This window comes from Ooceraea biroi, chromosome 5 (genome assembly GCF_003672135.1).
Source record: "Ooceraea biroi isolate clonal line C1 chromosome 5, Obir_v5.4, whole genome shotgun sequence".
NCBI classification, from domain to species: domain Eukaryota; kingdom Metazoa; phylum Arthropoda; class Insecta; order Hymenoptera; family Formicidae; genus Ooceraea; species Ooceraea biroi.
The window spans coordinates 3,044,184-3,066,036 of record NC_039510.1 but is presented as its reverse complement, the minus strand read 5'-3'; the positions used below and the strand labels follow the sequence as shown (position 1 = coordinate 3,066,036).

Genomic DNA, 21,853 nt, shown 5'->3' with positions numbered 1-21,853 from the left:
CATGCCACGCACACACGCGCGCACCAATACGATCGAGTGACGTGACGTCACGCATCCATATCCATACATGGTTTCACCGTGAAATCCGTGTGGGTGTCGCGTGCGCGTTACAAATTATATTTCATCTCTCTTGCCCCCTCCCCACGTATTCTTTTCCATTTCTGTCGTCCTCCAGCCTCGTCCTCACGTCTAGCCGTGGGATCCTTTAATCGATTCGATCGGTCATCGAGACGCGCTACTTTCGGTCGATTCAACTTGGAAGATTCGGGGACAGGATGGAAAACAAGGCGATTGATCAAAAGACGGAACTGCCTGGACCTTGCTCGTACTTTATCTGTTTATTTCTCGATGCAGTGTATCACCGTAAACGTAAACGTAAACTGTACAATGTGATATATCGATAACGTATCTATTTGTTCCTGGCAAAGAAATGAAGAATGCACTGTATAAATGCACCGTACACCACAACTGCCGTCTCGCACGTATACAACGTGCACGTGGTGACCAGAGTTATCTGCTGAATTGCCGCTTGTCCTGCCCACGGTTGCCTACCTGGCGAAAGGTCTTGGCGCGCTTTACCCGCTTTGCCGAGCTCGGATCGTTCATGCCTTGAAACTGCCCGTAACCGCCTCCGCCGAGCCTTTTCCGTGGTCGCGAAGCTTTACTGACTCCCACTCCTACAACGTGAAATTGAAACGAATGAGAAATCAGAAAAACAGATACTGTGGATCTTAAGGATACGCAAATTCAAAAACTCTCTCTCTGTATCGGCCAAACAACTTACTCAGATCCACCGCTGGCGGTATGATAAACCCAAAGGACTTTGCGACTTTTGTCAGATCCAGAGTCTCTATATCAAAGACACTTTTCAAGTGATGGGAGTCGTAGGCTCTGATGTAATTCTTGTACGCCTCTTTCGCCGACAGGTTTAGGTAATAATTTTTCGATATTAGCTTCTCAAGCTGAAAAGGACGACGATATGAGAGAATCGCTTCATGAAAATAATCAAAATATTACTACGATACGTCGTCACACGTACCTGCAGTTGTATGTCGGCAATCTTGTTCCAGGAGAATTCATATTCGTTCACGGGCACACGAGCTTCCTTGAGGTAACGAAGAAAGCCAAGCTCTTCCGGCCGCAATATCAGCAAGGCGTGTCCGCTGCTACCCTCACCGCGAGCAGTTCGACCCACGCGATGAATGTATTCCTGAAAGTCACAACTAGATATATCTCAGTGTCCATTAACCGTAGGCACATTCTATGCCTGATCCGCGTTCCTTTTCCTATCGAGCGATGAAGAGCAGCGCAAAACATTGCGACAATCTTTAGTTTACCTTTGGATCGTCCGGTGGATCGTATTGCACGATCCAGTCGACATCGGGTATATCCAGACCTCTCGCGGCCACGTCGGTACAAAGCAGAATACCGGATGAGGCATTGCAAAATTGATAAAAGGTCGTGGTCCGCTTCGTCTGCTTCTGCTTGCCCTGTCAACGAGCGAAATGGGCGAAAATTAGAACGAACAAAATCGAGAACGTTGCAGGAAAACTTTGTCAAACGTGGGAGAGAAGCAGCAACGTACGTGTATACTCATTACTGGTAAATCGATGTAGTTTAACAGTTCGTGATGATATTTGACCGACATGCAGGAACTGAAAAACACCATCATCTTCTTTTTCCTGTTCTTCTTCAAAAATGTGAACAAAAGCAGAAATCTCTTCTCGCTCGGGCATGCCACGTAACCCTGTTGTAAGCCCTCCACAGTCGCCATCTCCTTGTCATCGTCGACCCCCACGTATATGGGTTCCTTCTTCAGGGCTAGTGTCGTTATCATCGCCACCTTTTCCGTCTGCGTCGCACTGAAGAGCATCGTCTGCCGGCGTTCTACAAAGACACTCGCGTTACAATAATGATAAACTTATTTTCTCCCTTTGTGGGGAGAAACAAATACTCGATTTTCACGGGTATCGCGGCGCGTCACTGACTTGGAAGAATATTGATGATCTGCTTCAGCTCCTCCTCGTATCCAATGTCCAGGATACGATCGGCTTCATCGATCACCAGACACTGGAGATGCTTGTACACGAAATTTGGTGTGTTCTGCAAGTGATCCAACAGTCGTCCCGGTGTCGCCACGATGATATTGACACCCTTCTCGAGTTTTTGTGCTTCCGTCTGTCTGCTGGCGCCACCCATTAACAAACCATACGTATGATAATGGTATTTCATCAATTCCTTCAACACTCCAAAGGTCTGCATAGACAATTCCCTCGTGGGGGACATGATGATGCATCCGGTACCTGCAAACCAAATCGCCCATTTAAATCCCACCTGCTCTACACAAAATACACAATCGTATACAATTGAAGCACCGCAACAAAATTGAAAATCTCGGCCTTACTAATTATACATGAAGGCCTGTTGAATTTACGTACCATTACGGGGCATAAATTTTGACTCGTAAATCCGCTGAACCACAGGGATCAAGAACGCCAACGTCTTGCCAGATCCGGTTTTGGCGGCACCGACCAGATCTCTGCCTTCTAGAAGCGGCGGGATAGATTTCGCTTGTATCTCCGTCATATTCGTAAAACCCATGTCGCTTATCGCCTTCAAAGTGTTTTCGCATACTTTGCCACTCAACACCAAGAAGCTCATATCGTTTGTCACTTTGAAACCAATGGCTGTACCCGGTACTAAACAAAAATACACATCATAGTAGTAATTCATAGTTCAACAAGCAGTGAATTTGAATATTACTCAATTAACACCGTTGTTAAAAGTACGTACGGTTCTCAGTGGTCTCATCTGTAGAAGGAATATTATTTGCGTCTTGTTTATCCGTTGTTTCCGTTCCGTTTTCTGTCTTTTCCGATGTGGTTGCATCTGTAATGAGTAAAATACCTGTGCATTAGGTTGAAATAACGAACAGTAATATAAGTATATATAATGTTTTACATAAAAGAACGAGCATTAGACACAACAAGTAATCACTTTGAGCGTTATAACTATAGAATAATCGAAAATTATTCAGTGAGTGCATTGCCATACACTTTGGTCTCGCGGGATCTAACCTTCAAGAATAATTTCACTTACCTTTTTCTTCCTCGCGTCGCTTCAACACCGCCAATTTCGTCTTCTCTCGTTTCTTAATTTTTCGCATCAGCACCTTCGTAGGCACCGACATTTTTTTCTTTTTACTGTGTTAGGACGGCGATATAATAACATACAAAACTATTTAAATATCGCAGGCACCAGGCGAGATCAAAGCAAAACGAACGCACGCGGTACTTGACGAGGGGACAAAAAATCCGACAAATAGCGCAAACAGGACAGCCAACAATATATTAGAGATGGTGGTAGAGACCCTGTACAGGGTCTCTAGATGATGAAACTTTATAGAAAATTTTCGTGGAAACAGAGAGAAGCCTGAGAGCGGTCACGCTCGCGTTTTAACTGTACGCCTCAAACGTGGACATATGCGTTCCACTTGACGCTCCCAACGCTCGCGGCGTCATTCTATCTTTATTCAATATTCAGTGAGCAATAAAGACAGAATCACTTCAATCACTTCAATGTCCACGTTTGAGGCGTTACAGTTAAAACGCGAGCGTGACCGCCATCAGGCTTCTCTCTGGTGGAAACAAGCGGTTTGTCCAATTCTGTATGATGGCAAAGCGACATTTGCTAAAAGTACGTTCCACTTGGTGCTCTCAACCCTCTCAACGATGCGAGCATTATTCTATCTTTGTCCAATATTCAGTGAGCAATAAAGACAGAATGACGTACGCGAGCGCTAAATGGAACGTATGTTAAGGGGAAGCTGGAGTTGCCAGTGAACTATTTTTTCACTATAGCGATGGTAATTGCAGTTTCGAAAATTCTCTTTATTGCTTGTGCAGAATAAAAAATCCTTTTCCACAAATGAAGTATAGATAGAAAGAAAGTCCGCTCTACAGGACTTTATATTCAAAATGGAAAAAAGTTAGAAAAGACAAATGCAAGTTTTTAACTTTTTTCCATTTTGAGTATAAAGTCCCGTAGAGCGGACTTTCTTTCTATCTATACTTCATTTGTGGAAAAGGATTTTTTATTCTGCACAAGCAATAAAGAGAATTTTCGAAACTGCAATTACCATCGCTATAGTGAAAAAATAGTTCACTAGCAACTCCAGCATCCCCTTAAAACTAAAACATCGATAAACATAGATGGTAATCTCTAACTACGAAATCATAAATCGAGCCGTGGTGTCATCTAGCACTCTCTATTGAAATTAATGTTCGTTGTGACCGAGCAGAAACGATATCGTTACGTGAGGAAGAGTGAGAGAGATACACGTCACACGAGTGAGAAATGACAGTTTAATTAATCGTGCCACGACATAAAGTAGTGCAAAGAGGTGAAAACTTGGTGAAATTATTGTAAAAGCTGCGATCGTATGTATATATACACATATATAAATACATATATATCACTTTTAAGCAAGACCAAACATCACTTTCCACGATGATGTAGGACGATGAGAATCACCTCACTTTAATTTCCTCCTTGATGTGTATCGAAATTCCGAATCTAAGATCGATAAGGTAATTCAATTATACAGAGAGTTGATTATTTCGCATAATGAATCAGTCGTGCCTGATAATGAAGGCATGTACGTTAATACTCTAGACTACATATGGAAAGTCATTACCAAGTTTGCACGTTTTACTTGTTTATAGATTGATTATCTAGAAAATATGTTGGATAATCCTACTGCCAGTCGACGTCCAAAGCATGAAGCTTCCGCTAATGGAGCTCAGAAGAATATTGACAGAGAGACATATGCTTCAGCAATGGAACATGGCTCAAGCCATTTGCACAATGTTTCCGATTTGGATTCGGATCATTTAACGCTGTGGCAACATCCGATTACGACGTTACATTATTTCCTTAGTGAAGTGTTTCTTAGCTTGCTTAATCTAGCGAGGAAAACATCGCTGTACAAAGGGACAGTATGCTTTGTGTTTTCAATTGTGACACTGTTCCTTCTGTTTGGCAGAATTTCTGGTCCGCAACAAGAGGTATGTCATCCATGTAATTTTTATATTATGCCATAATATATAAAAATCCAATTGTGCCATAAGATTGCTGATCATCACGAGAGTAACTCTCAAAACTAGAATATGCATTCGTCTACGCATTCTCATGCAAATACGTCGTTATGTTACATGAAACGTTCTTTTGCGAGAGCAAAGAACTGCTTGGCAAAAATACAATTGTTTTTCTCATTTTCAGATTTTTCAGTTATTGGAAGGCAAGATTATATGGTGGCTATATTGGGTAGGATTAGGTGTATTATCGAGTGTTGGTCTTGGAACAGGTTTGCATACTTTTGTGTTATACCTAGGGCCACATATAGCGGCTGTTACTATGGCAGCATACGAATGTGGTGCTCTCAACTTTCCCGAACCACCATATCCTGACCAAATAGTCTGCCCAAAGGAGAACGATCCACTATGGGCAGTAGGTATATTAAACATTATGAAAAAGGTGCGCGTGGAGGCCATGCTTTGGGGAGCTGGTACCGCGCTCGGTGAGTTGCCGCCATATTTTATGGCCAGAGCCGCAAGAATAAGCGGACAAAACAGCAGGAGCGACAATTTCGAGCAAGAGGATCTGAGGGAGCTCGAGGCTCTGGAAGCGTTGGAGAATGGAGAGAATGTGCCGTTTCTGACGCGTGTAAAGTTGACCATGAAGCGATTCGTCGAGAAGGCTGGTTTCTGGGGCATATTGGCTTGCGCATCGGTACGTGTCAGCCAAACTTACCACTCTAATAGCGATCTCGTTTTGTTTTGGAATCGTAGTTTGTCTCACGAGTGCAACTCGATGTCGTAAAGCCCGAGCACGGGCAAGATGGGGTAGGGGATTAATCAAGTGTGGATATATTTTGAATTCTCTAATTGTAAGTTGTAGTTCTCTCCTCCTCACGATTCATTGATGAGACTTTGCGATAAAATGTTGCAGATTCCAAATCCACTGTTCGACTTGGCCGGTTTGACATGTGGACACTATCTCATTCCATTCTGGACATTTTTTGGTGCTACGCTCATAGGGAAGGCTGTTATTAAAATGCACATACAACAATTAGCCGTAATTATAGCCTTCAATGAAGAACTTTTAGATAAATTTATTAGTTTATTAGCAGTCGTACCATTCGTTGGTGCTAAATTCCAAGAACCATTAAAGAAATATTTCATCGAACAGAAACAAAAGTTGCATAATAGATCATCCGTAAGTTCGTTTAAGATACACAGCATATTAAAGTATATATTTACATGTAAAAGTATACATTTTTCATTTTCTCCTTTTTAGGATGGGCCAACTACAATATCGTGGCTATTTGACAAATTTGTCATGTTGATGGTTTGTTACTTTTTAGTAACAATTATTCATACACTAGCACGAAACCATCATCGTAGACGAACTAAACCATCTATCGATTAAAACTTAAGGGAAATAGGATATATAATTGCATAAAAGTTCCACCGCAACGTAATAAAACGATAATACAACTTGTTTTTATGGCAAAAACGGAAGAAAAGGAACGATGATGAGGCATAGGAAGAATGTGTTTCGTGTGAAGAGAATCTTTATTTCAATAATTTCAATGTTACAATGAAAATATATTGTACACGATAGCGGAACATTAAGTTTAATCTCCCTTTTGAGTATATTTACGTCATTTATTACCCCATAAACGTTGCAACAGTATGACGTGATTGCACGACGTGTGGCGAGTGTGTACATATAGTAGAACTGATATGGAAAATATAATGTTCCATACAAATATATATACATACATGTATATTCATACGTTATGTGTATGCGCGTATGTACGTACATGTGCGTGTAACACACATGCGTGTACATAAATGCATGAAAGACAGATGTAAAATTTTGCAACGCTTTTTACGATTGGTCATTACGTATACATATGTCGATAGTAAGGAATCGAATCTAGGTAATTTTACGAGCGATGAAAGTATACTGTAATCAATAAAGTAAATATGTGGGAGACGCCAAATTTTTTATGTAAATTTTATATACGCATTTCTTTTTACATCATACACCAAATGAAAATTGGAATCGTCTAGCCTTACTCCTTTACGTTTACAAAAGAAATATGTACTCAAAATGACTGACACATAAAACTAGATTATTCTATGCGAAGCCATATCACAAATGCGATCCAACGAAAATATCATAAACACTGAAACTGCATAGTGGACTTCGAATATTTATAAATGTACTGTGCAGCGCCATACTGTGAAGGATGGGAAGGATAATTTATAAAGTTACATCTTGGAATTTGAGAATTCCTCGAGTTTGTAAAATAATATGTTTGAAGTCCGTGAAATATCTTCACATTCAGTTTTTATGTATTTTATGTATTGCCGCGTACATAAACGTCACATTGTATTAAAACTAAAAAGAAATATACGTTATCGATCGTTTTGGTTTTAAAGTTTGTTCTTTTTTTCGCGACCATAGATGTTATTCTCAGTCAGTTGTGCAAAAGCTACGTTACATTGCACTCCTCCGCGTTCTATTCTCTTTTCTTTTTATTTGTACTAACGTCGTGGATACCGTTCGATCAACAATGCGACCAATACATTCTCCGAGTAATAGATATATAAGTCCTTTCATAGAAAGCAATATAATACCGTCGTATAGAGTAGTCTATACAATGTTATATACAAACATATACATACATACGTGTATACATTAGGCATATTGGAATAAAATGTGCTAAAAGACGCGATCCTGATACCCGCTATCAGCCATGCTGGAACTGGACTTGGATGGTCCACCAGGTACTTGATGGTGCGGATGACGCATGTGACCGGGTCGTCTCGGTGGTGCCAGGTATTCAAACATGCTCTGGGTGTGCTGCGCCAGCATCTTGCTGAGATCGCACGGCATCGGATCAGTCCAGAAAAAGTCATGGTTCAGTGCTGAATCGGAATCGCATCTTTTACTAGGATCCAGAATTAAAAGTCTGTCCAACAAATCGCAGGCGTAAGGATCCTTCAAGTATGGCTTCAATCTATCCTTCACCTGCAAAATCACGTTTAAATTTGTTAAAACACACTTATCGTAGCTAGGAAAAGAAACTAGAGATCGTATTTTACATTACATGTAAAGTATAATGTAAAATGATGTAGTAACGATTTTCTTATATGAACATGCGAGTGCGAAGGAGATATTAAAGTTATTCATCTTTACGAAAAAGCTAAAAAGCTCTCTCACTCATTATTTACCTTTCTCTTTTGTCCTTTAGGAAGATCCATTTTATTAAACAAATCCAAATTTTCAACTCCCGGCCACACTTCGGTCGTTATTGAGCCGCACAATTGCGAAATTAGTATGAGTTGTTGTTGTTCGGTGTTGCCTTGCATTATAGGCGACCTGTTCAAAGAGCATCGCAATTATTTATCTTGCATTATAGGGGACTTTTTTTGAAAACCATCGCAATTACAATCGCAGAGAATCGCGATACATACCTCGTCCACATTTCCGCCATTATACAGCCAGCGCCCCACAAATCCACAGGAGGTCCGTAATTTCTGTCACCGAGTAGGAGTTCGGGTGGCCGATACCACAGAGTGACGACCCTATTTGTGTAACGATTCGAATGACCGTTTTTCGCGCTAAATGCTCGTGCTAAACCAAAGTCTGCTAATTTCAATACTCCATTCTTCGTTATTAAGACGTTAGCAGCCTTCATGTCTCTGTGCAATATCTGCATGTTGCAAAATCAATTATTACGTATTATTATTATTATAATTATATCTAATATACGTAAATTACGTCTACGTACGAAACTTTACACAATATCTACAAAAGTTTCACTTTTCCTATTTTGTCTCGTCATAAATCATAATGGAATAATCCTATCAGAAATTTCCTTTTCACAAGAGTCGTCAAACCTCTTTTTAAAAATAAAATGGGAGAGAGTTTCTTACCTTGTTGCTATGTATATAATAAAGGCCATTCAGTAACTGTTGCATGACCTTCTTTATCTCTCCTAAACTAAATTTCACATTTACGTTTGACAGTAAGCCTGCCAGGTCATGTTCACAAAAGTCAAATACCAGGTAGAAGGTAGAACGGTAGCGATTGTATTGAGTCGCTGAAAATACATTAAAAGAAATTCATTAGACAAATGGCACGTAACAAGATTGATATGTACAATGTTACAATATAACACTGTATCTGTATTATATAAGGCGCATATAAAGTAAAAACTTACCTCGTGTTCTACAGATTTCTATAAGACTGACCACATTTTCATGCTTCAACAATTGCAAGATCTTTATCTCTCGTAATGCTGTGATTGGGAACTGCAACAAGATGTTATGGTTAGGTTTGTAAAATAAATCAGAAATGTTATTCAGAAAATGGCAAATTAACACATTGGGTACCACGCCAACACATGACTTTTTGTTTAAGCCACGTGGGCCACGTTATTGCATTCATTATATATTTTATGTTTATATATGTGTTGTAGGCAAATAGTTATTGTAGGAAAATAGCTTTTGACTAGACAAATGCTATCTGCCTGGTCAAATGGCTTGTGTTCGTTTATTAATACTATTTTCATAGTCAAAAGCTATTTTCCTACAATAACTATTTACCTACAACATATGTACGATCATTGTACTATATATGATAATTATGTATATTAATATTATTAAATTTTCATGGTAATGTTTCTTCTTATACAGTTATCAAAACAGTCTGAACAAAAAGTTCAATGTGTATCGCTTACATATTGTGTTAAACAAAAGTACATCAATCAAGGTTAATATAAATAATTAGTCATTGATAATAATTAACAATGTATGCACTTACTCCTTCTTTTTCATTGTCCATCAATACTTTCTTCATGGCAACAAATTTCTTATTTGTTTTCTTATCCCTGGCCTTGAACACCTCGCTGTATCAAACATAAGAAAAAAATGCAAAATTAATCAAAGTCAAAACGGTAATTAATCATCTCAACGAACATTCACAGGCGCAAAATTAAATAATTTTTCGGGTAAATCTTTCGAATAAATAATCTACAAAGCAAATGACTAAAACTCTCTGCGAAAAGTATCTTAACCTCAAATGAGAGATTGTGACTTACCCAAAAGTGCCCTGACCGATTTTCGCGACCTTTTCATACTTGGACGACTCGTCGCAATGTGGAAACTCAAATTCCTCAATATACTTCTCTTTTTCCTTAGTATTCATTGTTAAAATGTTGGGTAAACGATATCGGGAATAATACTTGCACTAAAATTTTAGCGCTGAATTAACCTGAATCAGCGATGCTAGCAAGTGAGCAAATGAGCAGCAAATGAACCTCGACCAGCTCCAGCTTCGACAAGCTTCGACGCTTGGTAGCATTGGCTTTCCAAAGATGGCCGCCTTTTCACGCATGCGCAATAAATACGGCGTCAATATAACATCCGTAATTATAAGGCTGGCCACTCGGTCCAAAAACTGTATAGCCAATCAACTTGCAGCTTTTCCATAAAAGTGCAAATTGATTGGCTACACAATTCTCGGATCGAGATCTTGGACCGATTTCCAGCATCGTGGATACAAGACTTAAGGGGAAGCTGGAGTTGCTAGTGACCTATTTTTTCACTATAGCGATGGTAATTGCAGTTTCGAAAATTCTCTTTATTGCTTGTGCAGAATAAAAAATCCTTTTCCACAAATGAAGTATAGATAGAAAGAAAGTCCGCTCTACAGGACTTTATATTTAAAATGGAAAAAAGTTAGAAAAGACAAATGCAAGTTTTTAACTTTTTTCCATTTTGAGTATAAAGTCCCGTAGAGCGGACTTTCTTTCTATCTATACTTCATTTGTGGAAAAGGATTTTTTATTCTGCACAAGCAATAAAGAGAATTTTCGAAACTGCAATTACCATCGCTATAGTGAAAAAATAGTTCACTAGCAACTCCAGCATCCCCTTAACAACGTTCAATATTTTGATCGCATAAAAATTTAATTTAATTTACAGTTTGATTCGCGACAAACTAATGCTCCTGCACACGGATCATCATTCTATTAATTCCGGGCAGGAGAGACGTTGATTGGCTACGGTGCTCCCTAACGAAACTTTCGCCGCGCGGCAAGTGTGTTGTGCGCAGGGGCCATAAACTACAGCTGGGACTTGCCCGGAAGTGCCCAACTTCACGTATATACAATTCCGAGTGTATCACGTCATTGACGTCAACTCTCCCTCTCTCTCCCCCTTTCGTGCACTGCACGTACGCGTGCGTCCATAGTACGTGCATTAAACAGTGCGTAGTTGCGAACGTTGTATGTTTTTCTTCGATTACAGCGCGAGCTGCGATTGTGTCGTCGATCTATGTGCGATCCCTCGGAGGCATCGTTGCTTTATGATCCGCGGACGTTACGCACCGATGTAAGTCGCATTTCTGTCGTGTATGCGCGCATCTTTCCTCTCATTTCTCTTTTCGTTTCTTTTTTTTAATTATCCTCCTTATCACGCCTCCTCGCGTTTCTCGCAAGCTCACTACGCAATCGTCCACGATCTAGTCGATTCAGCTTCGATCGCAGAGCCTACGTTGCAAGTGGATAATGTATCTTTCTTTTCTGTTAACAACAATGCTGCTCGTTAATTGTTTACTTTCCCGCTAAGCGATTCGTGCGGACTCGTTTGCACGATATTCCGTTTGCTTCCCTAAGTAATTCATAGCTTCGAGTGTCTCGAACATTAATGAATGTGGCAAGAGGATCTCTGTAGTTGCAAAGCTTCTTCTTGGTTACAGGTTTTAGCTGGATTATGCACCAGCTTCCACTGAGTACTCTCGCTGCCTTTCAATTTATAAATGCTAAAACATGCCACCCAAGCAGAGGAAAATAGCCATTATGGGCTACAGATCCGTAGGTAAGAATGATGAAACTTAATACAGATGTCTTTATATGGGTAAACTGATTTTTACAATATAGATAATGAGATAATAGAGAATAAACTACAAGCGTTGGTATTCTCGCTCGTTATCTTATTGTATGCGATGGTTGGAGTGTTGCAAATCAGATGCAACGTTGTCCATGCATTTATACTTTGACATATGCATACATCATATGTGAATTTTGTTTGCCATAGTACAATGCATTTTAAAATTTTAACAGGTAAATCATCCCTCAGTATACAGTTCGTCGAAGGACAATTTGTCGATTCGTATGACCCGACAATAGAAAATAGTAAGTGACATTTGCATTGCTTTATTGTTTTTTTTCCCTTAATAATCTTTGATTTATAGAAATTTCAATTACAAGAATACAGTACTATAAACTTTGTCGACTTTTCAGCATTTACAAAAAGTACACGGGTAAATAGTCAAGACTATGAACTGAAATTAGTAGACACAGCTGGACAGGATGAATATAGTATATTTCCTACGCAGTATTCAATGGACATCCATGGCTATGTCCTGGTGTACAGTATAACCAGCGCGAAAAGTTTTGAAATTGTACAAATTATTTATGACAAACTGCTTGACATTACTGGAAAGCTTCAGTAAGATATCCGTCTTACTAAAATATTCAACGCTCAAATTTTTTTTCTGTCCTATAATAATGTACAATATACATATATTTCCTTTTTCTTTTCATTTTTGCAGTGTCCCGATTGTACTAGTGGGCAACAAAACGGATCTATACGTAGATCGTATGATCACCACGGATCAAGGAAAGCGCTTAGCAAGTTCCTGGAATGCAGCATTTCTCGAGACCAGTGCAAAACAGAACGAGGTATATGCAAACACCTTTTCTGTTGCGTCCTGAAAAAAATTGTCTGTTGGGAAAACAGCAGTTCCACTAACGGCAACTTGTTCCTTCGCAGTCTGTTGCAGATATTTTTCACACATTACTCATGGAAATTGAGAAGGCCAATGGGAATGTACAAGAAAGGTCGAATTGCATCATTTGTTGAGTTGCCTGGAGTGATTAACAAAAACATGTAAATCTGTAAAACCGGGTAGAAAACATTGGTATTGTACTCTGGTACCTTTGCAGTCCTGCTGAAACAAATACAAAAGTGTCAAAAGTGTAAAGGATGCGCGTGTGAAACGATTACATTTCATTCTCCGATCGTGCGACACGTTACAATCAATTTCACGACGAATCCATATGATAACAGTGGAGAAATATTTATGCTTCTGTCACCTTCCTCCACGAGGCGCGCGATTATTATTTTTTATGGCGCAATCGATTTTTATTTACGTTTTACACAGAGTTTGACATATTAATTGCATCATATTTTATTACTACTTACAATATACATGTATCGCTATATTCATTTATATCCAATTATGCTTCTCGTCGCCAATTAGACTTAGGGCTCATCGTTCAGGTGAACGGTAATCTATAATAATTTCTAAATCGTGTTTATTGTGTCTATTAAGTTTCGTTTCTTCTTAATGTATGTTTAACGCATGCAAAAGTTTGTCGGGCTTTTAGCAATGTTTTATAAACGGCAACAGTAAATGCTAACTACCTATGTTCGAGTCCAATCCAATTTGCACGCCCGGATCCTTCCTTTCGCATCTTACCCGTTGCTCTTTAATGTATGCGTCAAAGGTTGCGTACGTGCATATAAAACTCGCTTGGAAGGCTGTCCAAGGCTACGTAAAGGCCTGTGTCCACGATCCAAGAACTTTGTCAAAGTTCTAGCTCCGAGAAATGTGTAGCCAATGAACTTACAGTTTTTACATAAAAGCTGCATGTTGATTGGCTGCACATTTCTCGGACCTAGAACTTTGACCAAGAACTTGGATCGTGGACACAAGGCTTAATTTGAAAAGACCGCCAGTAAAGCATACTGGCAGAGAGAAGCCTGAGAGCGGTCACGCTCGCGTTTTAACTGTAACGCCTCAAACGTGGACATTGAAGTGATTGAAGTGATTCTGTCTTTATTGCTCACTGAATATTGAATAAAGATGGAATGACGCCGCGAGCGTTGGGAGCGTCAAGTGGAACGCATATGTCCACGTTTGAGGCGTTACAGTTAAAACGCGAGCGTGACCGCTCTCAGGCTTCTCTCTGATACTGGCCATGGCTGTAATCCAGTTAGCACTGCAAATGCTACGAAATACTTTTTATCAGAATATCGCAGATGGCGCTAGATGAGATTACGCGCTCCTGACAGTCCTGACGAGTAGAGAACCTCAAGTAAGAGTATGGACATCGTGGATCGAAAATGGCGTTCGTTTGTCACTAGTATGGTCACTATCTATGAGGAGTATACAATATAACCTTCCTTACTTTAGGGTTAAAAATATTAGTGTAAGAAAAGTAAATTTTTTTTTATCCCACCAACCAAACCGCTCACAAAGAGTCCTGGAACTAAAAGGCGCATTACGTCAGGACTCTCCGCCGGTTCCACGCTCCCGGCTAAAAAGGGTGATTTTGTACGACCTACGTCCCCCTGTGGGTCCCTGCCCCCAGGAGGTTCGGCCCCCCCCCCACCCGGACTGCGCTCGTCCAATAAAAATGCCGTGCATCCCTGTCGAGACCGGGCAGAATGCCTCACGGGTGGGTCATGCTGCCGAGTCGATGAAACTAATGGCCGGTATTCATAGTCGAATCTTATATTTAAGACCGTCTTAAGTTTATCTGAAGATGCTGTATGGATCATTTCATTGGCTATAGAGTATCTGAAGATACACTTAAGACGGTCTTAAATATAAGATTTGACTATGAATACCGGCCTAAAACCGCGCCCGAGAGGATGGAAGGGTAGGAGACCCGCGGCGATACGGCACCGGCGGGGGGATAAGGTTAGGAGACCCGCGGCGATACGGCACCGGCGGGGGGATAAGGTTAGGAGATCCGCAGCGATACGGCACCGGCGGGGGGATAACCGATAAGGGTAGGAGAAAGGAAAGGAAAGGAAGGAGTCCCCCAGGGAGCGCCCGACTCCGAGAGGATGGAACGGGAGAATAGAACGGACAGGTCTGGGGGTCTATTACGTATCTCTAACGTGAGTGAACATGCGAAAAGTGAACAAATTTACTAGAATATTTATAATTTGATTGGTTAACACCTAGTGAATTTGCTCATTTTTCGCATTTTCACTCGCGTAGAGATACGTAATAGACTCCCTGGGCATCTATCACGTAACTTTTCCCCTAGGATGGAAAATGAAAAATGAAAATTTCGCGTGAACTTTTACGTTATGATTTGCTGCTGAGATGAAGAAATTTTCATTTTTCATTTTCCATCCTAGGGGAAAAGTTACGTGATAGATGCCCTGGACAGGTCTGGACAGGTCTCGACAGGCTCGACGGGGCGTGGCTTATATACGTGACGTCACGTCGGCCACAGTGGCGTAGAGCCGCGGGGCGCGCAGAGCAGTAGCGTAATGTTAAGCAGAGAGAAGCCTGAGAGCGGTCACGCTCGCGTTTTAACTGTAACGCCTCAAACGTGGACATATGCGTTCCACTTGACGCTCCCAACGCTCGCGGCGTCATTCTATCTTTATTCAATACTCAGTGAGCAATAAAGACAGAATCACTTCAATCACTTCAATGTCCACGTTTGAGGCGTTACAGTTAAAACGCGAGCGTGACCGCTCTCAGGCTTCTCTCTGTGTTAAGGCCCAAACACACAAAATTCCGTAAGACGTAACGTAAGGATTCGACCAATCGCGTTGCTCGATTCGGCCGTCCGTAACCGAATCGAGCAACGCGATTGGTCGAATCCTTACGTTACGTCTTACGGAATTTTGTGTGTTTGGGCCTTTAGGGCCACCGCACAAGCTTTTCCGTAATGCGTTACGTTACGTTAAGTACTGACCTTAGACTTAAACTCGTACGTAATCTTAAACTTTAGTCAACGCACAAAGAAAATCGTTACGTTAAGTTACATTACGTTCCGGTCTTACGGTAACGATTTTCTTTGTGCGTTGACTAAAGTTTAAGATTACGTACGAGTTTAAGTCTAGGGTCAGTACTTAACGTAACGTAACGCATTACGGAAAAGCTTGTGCGGTGGCCCTTACACTACAAAGATGTATTTTAGATAGAGTCCCTTAATTGATAAACCTCAATTCCGCCATTTTCGATCCCACTAGAAACTAGACCAATCAGGTGCGAATCCACGATGTCCATACTCTTACTTGACGTTCTCTACTGACGAGAGGGTACCTCTCGTGTGTATTCGCATATTTTATGCGTAATGCACGTAGAGCAACAGAGAGCGAGTATCAGTGACGACTTTTTAATTCTATCGCGTTACATTTTCTCGAATTTCGGCGATTGCATCGCGGACGCACACTACAATCTTATTCCATCAAAATGCTAAGACAAGTGTTGCGGCCGATCGTTCGCAACGTTCGCAAAGCTGGTGAGATTTCCGCGTATCAGATCTGTTCGCTTTCACGTATCGCACGAGTTTGAAACCTGGTGCAATCATCAGCCCTCACCTTACATAATATCTGATAGCGTGTGAAAATATCGCCGAGTATTATTTTTTTACAAGTCGATCGATGTTGCACGATCAACGCCATGTAATTCCATTTCGTTTCCAATGACAGATTCTTTTACCAATTTGTTCTGTCAATTTCTCACTCGAGCTTCGCGACGTCATTCGCGCGATTCTACTCTTTGCTTCACGAGAGATAAAAGTAATGAAAGGATTTCATCGAGGATTTAATTTGATCGGTTACGCGCACATGTCACATCTCGAAGCGGAAACTGCTCGGCTGTTTATCAAGGATTTGCCATTGAGATTGTAGATCACTAAGGCATGGAAACTGATACAGGGTCTTTTTCATAAGCACGCAATTTTTCCACATAAAGGTACACATTCTGCCAGCTCGGAGCTGCCAGCAGACCTCAGGCGGCCCACGATAAATGACATACCTGTGCCACACGGATCGTGGAAGGAGCACTACGACGCAAGGCAAAAAGTTTACAATGCTCAGTTAATCGCTGGTATTACAGTCCTGGTTGGCACCTTGCTGTTTGTACGTATTATTTTCCTAATTGCTTCATCTTCTTCATACATTGAAGAGGATACAAATTCAAAGGATTCGCCATATTAACATAATTGTATTTCCCTTTCAGGTAAAAACGTCAGATATAATCTTCTTTAACTGGGGTCCACCCGAGGAGCCCGCTGAAAAGAAGTAAATATTCGTACGAGTGTTAGATTTTCAATTGAAATAGATGTAAAAGCAATCTGGCCACAGCTGTTGTATACGTTATCGTGCGCGAGTATAACGTTCGATAACTTGTACTCTGTTTAATAAATAGTTTCTATTTGACGGACATGTACTTGCACACATCATCTATACTTTTTTTTTCTTTTTTTTATTATTCAAATTTTATGCAATTATGTTGTTGTTGGTATATCATTCGTACGTATGTATCATTGCTGAAAAAGTAGTCATAAACGTATCTGTTTGGTAATCTAGACAATATTATATTTTTCTTTGCGTTTCAATTTAATGAGATCGCGCTATTTCTGAGAAAAATTCTAAAATGTCCTGAATGGTAAATTCGAGCGTTACATTACTGTCGGGATAACAGCGCTGTATTAACTCCTCAATGTTCCTGTATTGTGCAATAAATTCGTTTTGCATCTCGCGCCAAACGACCTAGAAAAAATCCCAAACGAATGTAATTATTGTAAAGTAGAATAATTGAAGGAGATAACTGTCACGTTTACAGAGAAAAAATATGTCACTGATTATCAGGTAAACGTGACAAATATATTCCTCGCTACCGTATTACCTGTAACAAATTCTCCTCTTCGCACAAGTGCTTCTCAACTTTACGATACAGATTCTCCAGGCCCTTCTTGACTTCTCTCGCGGGATATTCCTTGACTACGCGTCGCAGCTCCTGCTTGCTGAAAGCCATCTGATAACTGACTTCGGATTCTTTCACGCCGGCTCCAACCTTTGCCTGTACGCCTTCGAAGAAGAGCTGAGAAATGAAAATTCCTGATAAAGCTCAGTTACGATATCGCGCAGACACACACGGCAACCATCTTCGAGTGATAACTTACGTTCAGTTTTTCGAGAGGCCGTCCAAAATACTGCGTAACGTAGGCCCGAAGCGCGTCCTGATACTTTTGTTTGGCTTCCTTCCGCTCATGGTCCAACACGGAAATTTTTAATTGTGACAAAAGATCATAAAGATGATGGAAATTTTCTGTAATATACGGCGACTATTAGCGTTACGACCATTATGAGTATACATTATTATTCACAGAGATATTATTCGTACGCAGCAAAATCGTACTTGGCCAATTATTGAATCACGTTAAGTTGAAGGTTGCTACTAACTGGTAAAATATTTCGCAAGTTACCCATTTTGATGACTTCCTGCGGAGTCTTGTGATGTTCCCGGCTATGAATGACGATAGCTTCGAACATGGTGCTCACGAGCTTCGTGTACCACTTTTCAAGATCGACCTTCCTGTCGGAATTGCGGAAGATCTTCTCCGCCGTTCTCGCAAACGGTCCAAAATTTTCTATGTACGGCAATATGCCGCATTTGTGTCGACGATTGACCTTCGTGTCACACAGTATGGATTGCAGCTGTGCCTGCATAAACTTGTCGAACGCTCGTTTCACGTGGATCAACGCGGACGCGAATGTCATCGACAGGAACGAGCCGGTGTCCTGGGCTGACATGACGTGCTGCGACAGACGCACCAGCACGTACATACACCAGCTGTAATCGAGTAATCGAAGTCGGATTGTAATCTTTACACGATTCCATAATGGAGACAATCCTCCGAGATGTACTTACAAGCTGTCAATCTTGTCCAGGAAGCCGATAAAGTTATTCAACTCGGTTTCCAACGACGGGAATATCGCAGCCATGGTCGCGCGCACGTCCTCATTCACCTGTCGTTCCAATCTCTTGCTCGCCGTGGAGGTCACCGATCCGGGACTTGCCGCACCATTATTGGTGGTTTCCACTTCCTCCATCTCGCTGCTCTACGGACGAGATACACGGTCGACTATACTCGTGCCGGTAATCACGACACCCTGATCAATTGGCATACCTACTTTAGAAGGTGACAAGACGGAATCCAGTTGAAGAAACGAGACGCAGAATCCTTGCTCGGCGAGGCACACCGGTTGCATCTGCGAGAGGACGCAATCGAGCACGGAGTCTAAGAGGTTCCCTTCACCCACCGGTGCCCATACCTCGCCGCTCAGCAGACAGATGGGTGCCGGGTTGAGCAGATCTTCGCCCTTCTGGCCGCTAGATCTCGAGGTACTCGCTATAAAACGTTCTTTCTCATTAATACAGGTGAGATTTGAAGATACGGATACGTATATGCGGTGGAGCACCAATTTCAAAAAGATTCCAAGCATGTAACGTCGTGTATCCGTCTTGTGTGTAATGTTATTTGTACTAATCGTTACACCAGTCAATTGGCGCTCCTCTGCTCAAATTCTATCTGAATCGTTCCACACCTTGCAAACGCTTGCCGATGAGCTTGTTCTTCGCCTCCTCGAAGAACCGTTTCAGATCCCTCTTGTACAGTTTGCTCATGGTATCGGTATACACTCTGGTTAACTGCACGAAGGCTTTGTTGTCCAGTGCTCTCAGTAGTTGCATCAATTCGGTGTACGGTACGAGCTCGTGGTGAACTCCCTGGTGAGTCGGCAGGATTAAATCCGTCACGCAAGTCGATGTATCGCCGATATCGTTGCCCTAAAATACAAACGTATAACTGAAATAAAAATTACAGAGTAGGGAGTAGGAAGGTTCCGAGTGCAGTTATTGCGTTAAATTACCAAATGTATGAACAGATTGTTCAAGTGCCTAGCAACGATGATCGAGAATTTCGCTTTGAGCTTGTCCAACCGCCTCCTCTGCTCAGTGACTGCATTCAATTTGTCCAAACCCGGTGGAAGAGGTGCTGTGATCGCTTTCAAAAGCGCCGCGCCCGCGTGACCAAGTTGCTCTCTCTCGCCTGGCAGCTCAGCTTCGTTCAAAGTACGTTGATGCGTCGCAGAAATGTCCAACTGCGACTTGAAGGGAGAAACGAGTGTCAAAATTCTGGTCTTGTATCAATACTACTGTGAGACTTATAGATAAGTGTACAAACAATCAATTACTCGCGATGCAATTTCGTTTACTTACGATTACCAAATTCAGTTGATCTAACAAAAGTCTTGCATTATTGTTTGCCGTGTGTATAGCCTGATTCTTTTGTCCAACCCGAGCCATTACTTCCCTTATTCTTCCCAATGCTTCGTCGTACGCTGCTAATCGCGCTTCTACGATAGAAGCTTCGATTATCGCGGCATCTATGCTGTTCATCAGCTGCGTTACTCTCTGTTCCGATGCCAGGACTGAATGTACATTTTCCTATACGAGAGAAAATTAAAATAGGGTATGTCTGTGCGCATGAAGGAATTTCATTGATATTAGTATCTCTTGTTACTTAGATACTTGTTGGCAATCTAAAAATATCTTTTATAAACACGTTTCTTTCTTACCCCGTCAAGAATGGACAGATCTTTCGATAAGGTTTCCATAAACAGCTCGGCATTAGAAACAGCATATTCACAATTCTCCATCATCTGTCTCAAGTCAGCAGCCTCTTTCTCGGTGATGGGTTGGTAGTCCGAAGAGATGGGTGATGCCAAAAGGTCTGAAAATTGATGCATCAAGCAGAAACGTCAGTAAACGACAATTATATACATATATATATACTTGTTCCTTTTTTTCTTTGCATTTACGGTAAAGAGCGTCCCTAAACTGTGACATATAAATTCAATCACAAAAATGTACCAGGTGTAAACGTGATGCTGTTGCTTTCCTTCAACGCAGTTGGATCGATCAGCCACTCTTTGGGGATATTCTTGAATTCCGGCCTTTGGGCAAGACCGCACGAATAAGTGTACAAATTACTAATGAACGTTCGCCTTTCCTGCACCGTAGTGGACGACCATTTGTAAACTTTGTCGATGTGCAGCTCTATGTCCATAGAATCGTTCTTCACTCCGTCGACGACTTGTATGTCACTCAGGGGCCACGATTGCTTCTTCTTGTAAACGTTCTTGTCGTTCTTCTTGATTTGGTACAGTATGAGAGATCCTGGTGTATCCATCGTCGTAGCCAGACACAGGAAGCTCATCTTTTTCTTCTTGTACGCTTTGCTGACGTAACATACACTCAGCAGCTTTTCATCACTTGGAGTAAACACTTCCCTCTGCAAGGTGTGTCGAATGGCTGCCATGACCTTGATAAATTCAGTAACAGCGTTAATGACAGGCTTTTCACTTTCGAGAGGCAGTGTGTACATACATACGCCCCTCTGGGAAATACATGGACAGCACACATACGCGGGTGATGCTACGATCGAATAAAATGTAATGGTTTAAATTTGGAAATGAAGCGAATTATCCTTGATAAACTCATGTAAAACTTTAGTTATTCAACTGTGCGTACAGTCGTGATTTGAATAAAAGGTTAGGTTTCGTGACGATACATTGGAAGCCTACTATTTATATGTGCATTTTCGTTAATGTCGATAAGACAGTACTTACGTAAGCATTTGCAAAATTCTCTACGTCAAGCGATCGCCTCTTTTATTGTGATCAATCACATCACACGGAACATGATCGCAAATTTGGGTTTCCCAATCTGCCGTGTGGTAACTGTCAGTAACTGTCAAAACGCTGACTTCAGGCATGCGCGTATATCGAGAGCATGTATCACGCATACATCAAAGGTACCGACCGAGGGACTGAGAGTGTGCTACTGTATACATGTGATACAACAGTGTTACTGATAAACGGTGATC

The 21,853-nt window shown here is 41.3% G+C and overlaps 6 protein-coding genes and 1 long non-coding RNA gene across 8 annotated transcripts; 3 read left to right on the top strand and 4 right to left on the bottom strand.

Annotated features, from left to right (window-relative positions):
* Positions 1–311: 311 nt before the first annotated feature.
* Positions 312–3,330, bottom strand: LOC105287704 (probable ATP-dependent RNA helicase pitchoune). The gene is made up of 9 exons (XM_011353424.2): positions 3,100–3,330; positions 2,794–2,889; positions 2,439–2,699; positions 1,989–2,303; positions 1,586–1,887; positions 1,338–1,490; positions 1,040–1,210; positions 785–962; positions 312–677 (listed from the first exon to the last, which is right to left on the bottom strand). The coding sequence occupies exons 1-9, from the start codon at positions 3,188–3,190 to the stop codon at positions 511–513; spliced, it is 1,734 nt and encodes a 577-aa protein (XP_011351726.1). The 5' UTR covers positions 3,191–3,330; the 3' UTR covers positions 312–510.
* Positions 3,331–4,260: 930 nt separating this feature from the next.
* On the top strand, positions 4,261–7,069 carry LOC105287705 (vacuole membrane protein 1). 2 transcript variants are annotated; one of them, XM_011353428.3, is made up of 6 exons: positions 4,261–4,402; positions 4,490–4,589; positions 4,725–5,066; positions 5,281–5,790; positions 6,010–6,276; positions 6,358–7,069. In XM_011353428.3, the coding sequence occupies exons 3-6, from the start codon at positions 4,743–4,745 to the stop codon at positions 6,487–6,489; spliced, it is 1,233 nt and encodes a 410-aa protein (XP_011351730.1). In that variant the 5' UTR covers positions 4,261–4,402; positions 4,490–4,589; positions 4,725–4,742; the 3' UTR covers positions 6,490–7,069. The 2 variants fall into 2 exon arrangements, with proteins under 2 accessions (XP_011351730.1, XP_011351729.1); XM_011353427.3 differs by having other exon boundaries at positions 4,273–4,402; positions 4,486–4,589.
* On the bottom strand, positions 7,070–10,416 carry LOC105287706 (cyclin-dependent kinase 9). The gene is made up of 7 exons (XM_011353429.3): positions 10,178–10,416; positions 9,901–9,985; positions 9,299–9,389; positions 9,012–9,178; positions 8,550–8,788; positions 8,307–8,454; positions 7,070–8,103 (listed from the first exon to the last, which is right to left on the bottom strand). Exons 1-7 carry the CDS (start codon positions 10,282–10,284, stop codon positions 7,795–7,797), a joined length of 1,146 nt encoding a protein of 381 aa, XP_011351731.1. The 5' UTR covers positions 10,285–10,416; the 3' UTR covers positions 7,070–7,794.
* An 869-nt stretch (positions 10,417–11,285) lies between these two features.
* On the top strand, positions 11,286–13,128 carry LOC105287707 (GTP-binding protein Rheb homolog). Its single transcript, XM_011353430.3, has 6 exons — positions 11,286–11,471; positions 11,839–11,957; positions 12,203–12,274; positions 12,383–12,590; positions 12,694–12,823; positions 12,915–13,128. The coding sequence occupies exons 2-6, from the start codon at positions 11,909–11,911 to the stop codon at positions 13,002–13,004; spliced, it is 549 nt and encodes a 182-aa protein (XP_011351732.1). The 5' UTR covers positions 11,286–11,471; positions 11,839–11,908; the 3' UTR covers positions 13,005–13,128.
* Positions 12,934–13,562, bottom strand: LOC113561900. Its single transcript, XR_003406516.1, has 2 exons — positions 13,347–13,562; positions 12,934–13,089 (listed from the first exon to the last, which is right to left on the bottom strand). It is a non-coding gene; the product is annotated as an uncharacterized LOC113561900 (long non-coding RNA).
* A 2,659-nt stretch (positions 13,563–16,221) lies between these two features.
* LOC105287709 lies at positions 16,222–17,339 on the top strand. The gene is made up of 3 exons (XM_011353431.3): positions 16,222–16,417; positions 16,873–17,039; positions 17,140–17,339. Exons 1-3 carry the CDS (start codon positions 16,369–16,371, stop codon positions 17,203–17,205), a joined length of 282 nt encoding a protein of 93 aa, XP_011351733.1. The 5' UTR covers positions 16,222–16,368; the 3' UTR covers positions 17,206–17,339.
* Positions 17,340–17,397: 58 nt separating this feature from the next.
* LOC105287712 (exocyst complex component 1) lies at positions 17,398–21,755 on the bottom strand. Its single transcript, XM_011353436.3, has 12 exons — positions 21,597–21,755; positions 20,839–21,289; positions 20,544–20,698; positions 20,185–20,412; positions 19,836–20,072; positions 19,512–19,752; positions 19,098–19,315; positions 18,835–19,025; positions 18,389–18,756; positions 18,086–18,231; positions 17,809–18,003; positions 17,398–17,672 (listed from the first exon to the last, which is right to left on the bottom strand). Exons 2-12 carry the CDS (start codon positions 21,284–21,286, stop codon positions 17,520–17,522), a joined length of 2,580 nt encoding a protein of 859 aa, XP_011351738.1. The 5' UTR covers positions 21,287–21,289; positions 21,597–21,755; the 3' UTR covers positions 17,398–17,519.
* Between the last annotated feature and the right edge of the window lie 98 nt (positions 21,756–21,853).

Bases quoted from the DNA above. Each gene is read 5' to 3' on its own strand.
- LOC105287707 (XM_011353430.3), top strand. From the start codon at position 11,909: ATGCCACCCAAGCAGAGGAAAATAGCCATTATGGGCTACAGATCCGTA. The intron at 12,275-12,382 runs GTAAGTGACATT...TCGACTTTTCAG, and splicing joins TGACCCGACAATAGAAAATA to CATTTACAAAAAGTACACGG. The intron at 12,824-12,914 runs GTATATGCAAAC...GTTCCTTCGCAG, and splicing joins CCAGTGCAAAACAGAACGAG to TCTGTTGCAGATATTTTTCA.
- LOC105287704 (XM_011353424.2), bottom strand. From the start codon at position 3,190: ATGTCGGTGCCTACGAAGGTGCTGATGCGAAAAATTAAGAAACGAGAG. The intron at 2,890-3,099 runs GTAAGTGAAATT...TACTCATTACAG, and splicing joins GCGACGCGAGGAAGAAAAAG to ATGCAACCACATCGGAAAAG. The intron at 1,491-1,585 runs GTACGTTGCTGC...GCTCGTTGACAG, and splicing joins TACCAGTAATGAGTATACAC to GGCAAGCAGAAGCAGACGAA.
- LOC105287712 (XM_011353436.3), bottom strand. From the start codon at position 21,286: ATGGCAGCCATTCGACACACCTTGCAGAGGGAAGTGTTTACTCCAAGT. The intron at 19,753-19,835 runs GTAATTTAACGC...TTTGTATTTTAG, and splicing joins ACAATCTGTTCATACATTTG to GGCAACGATATCGGCGATAC. The intron at 18,004-18,085 runs GTAAGTTATCAC...TTCATTTCTCAG, and splicing joins GGCCTCTCGAAAAACTGAAC to CTCTTCTTCGAAGGCGTACA.
- LOC105287705 (XM_011353428.3), top strand. From the start codon at position 4,743: ATGTTGGATAATCCTACTGCCAGTCGACGTCCAAAGCATGAAGCTTCC. The intron at 5,067-5,280 runs GTATGTCATCCA...TCTCATTTTCAG, and splicing joins TTTCTGGTCCGCAACAAGAG to ATTTTTCAGTTATTGGAAGG. The intron at 6,277-6,357 runs GTAAGTTCGTTT...TCTCCTTTTTAG, and splicing joins AGTTGCATAATAGATCATCC to GATGGGCCAACTACAATATC.
- LOC105287709 (XM_011353431.3), top strand. From the start codon at position 16,369: ATGCTAAGACAAGTGTTGCGGCCGATCGTTCGCAACGTTCGCAAAGCT. The intron at 16,418-16,872 runs GTGAGATTTCCG...TTCCACATAAAG, and splicing joins TCGCAACGTTCGCAAAGCTG to GTACACATTCTGCCAGCTCG. The intron at 17,040-17,139 runs GTACGTATTATT...TTTCCCTTTCAG, and splicing joins TGGTTGGCACCTTGCTGTTT to GTAAAAACGTCAGATATAAT.
- LOC105287706 (XM_011353429.3), bottom strand. From the start codon at position 10,284: ATGAATACTAAGGAAAAAGAGAAGTATATTGAGGAATTTGAGTTTCCA. The intron at 9,179-9,298 runs GTAAGTTTTTAC...ATGTATTTTCAG, and splicing joins AGAAATCTGTAGAACACGAG to CGACTCAATACAATCGCTAC. The intron at 8,789-9,011 runs GTAAGAAACTCT...TGCAACATGCAG, and splicing joins ATTATATACATAGCAACAAG to ATATTGCACAGAGACATGAA.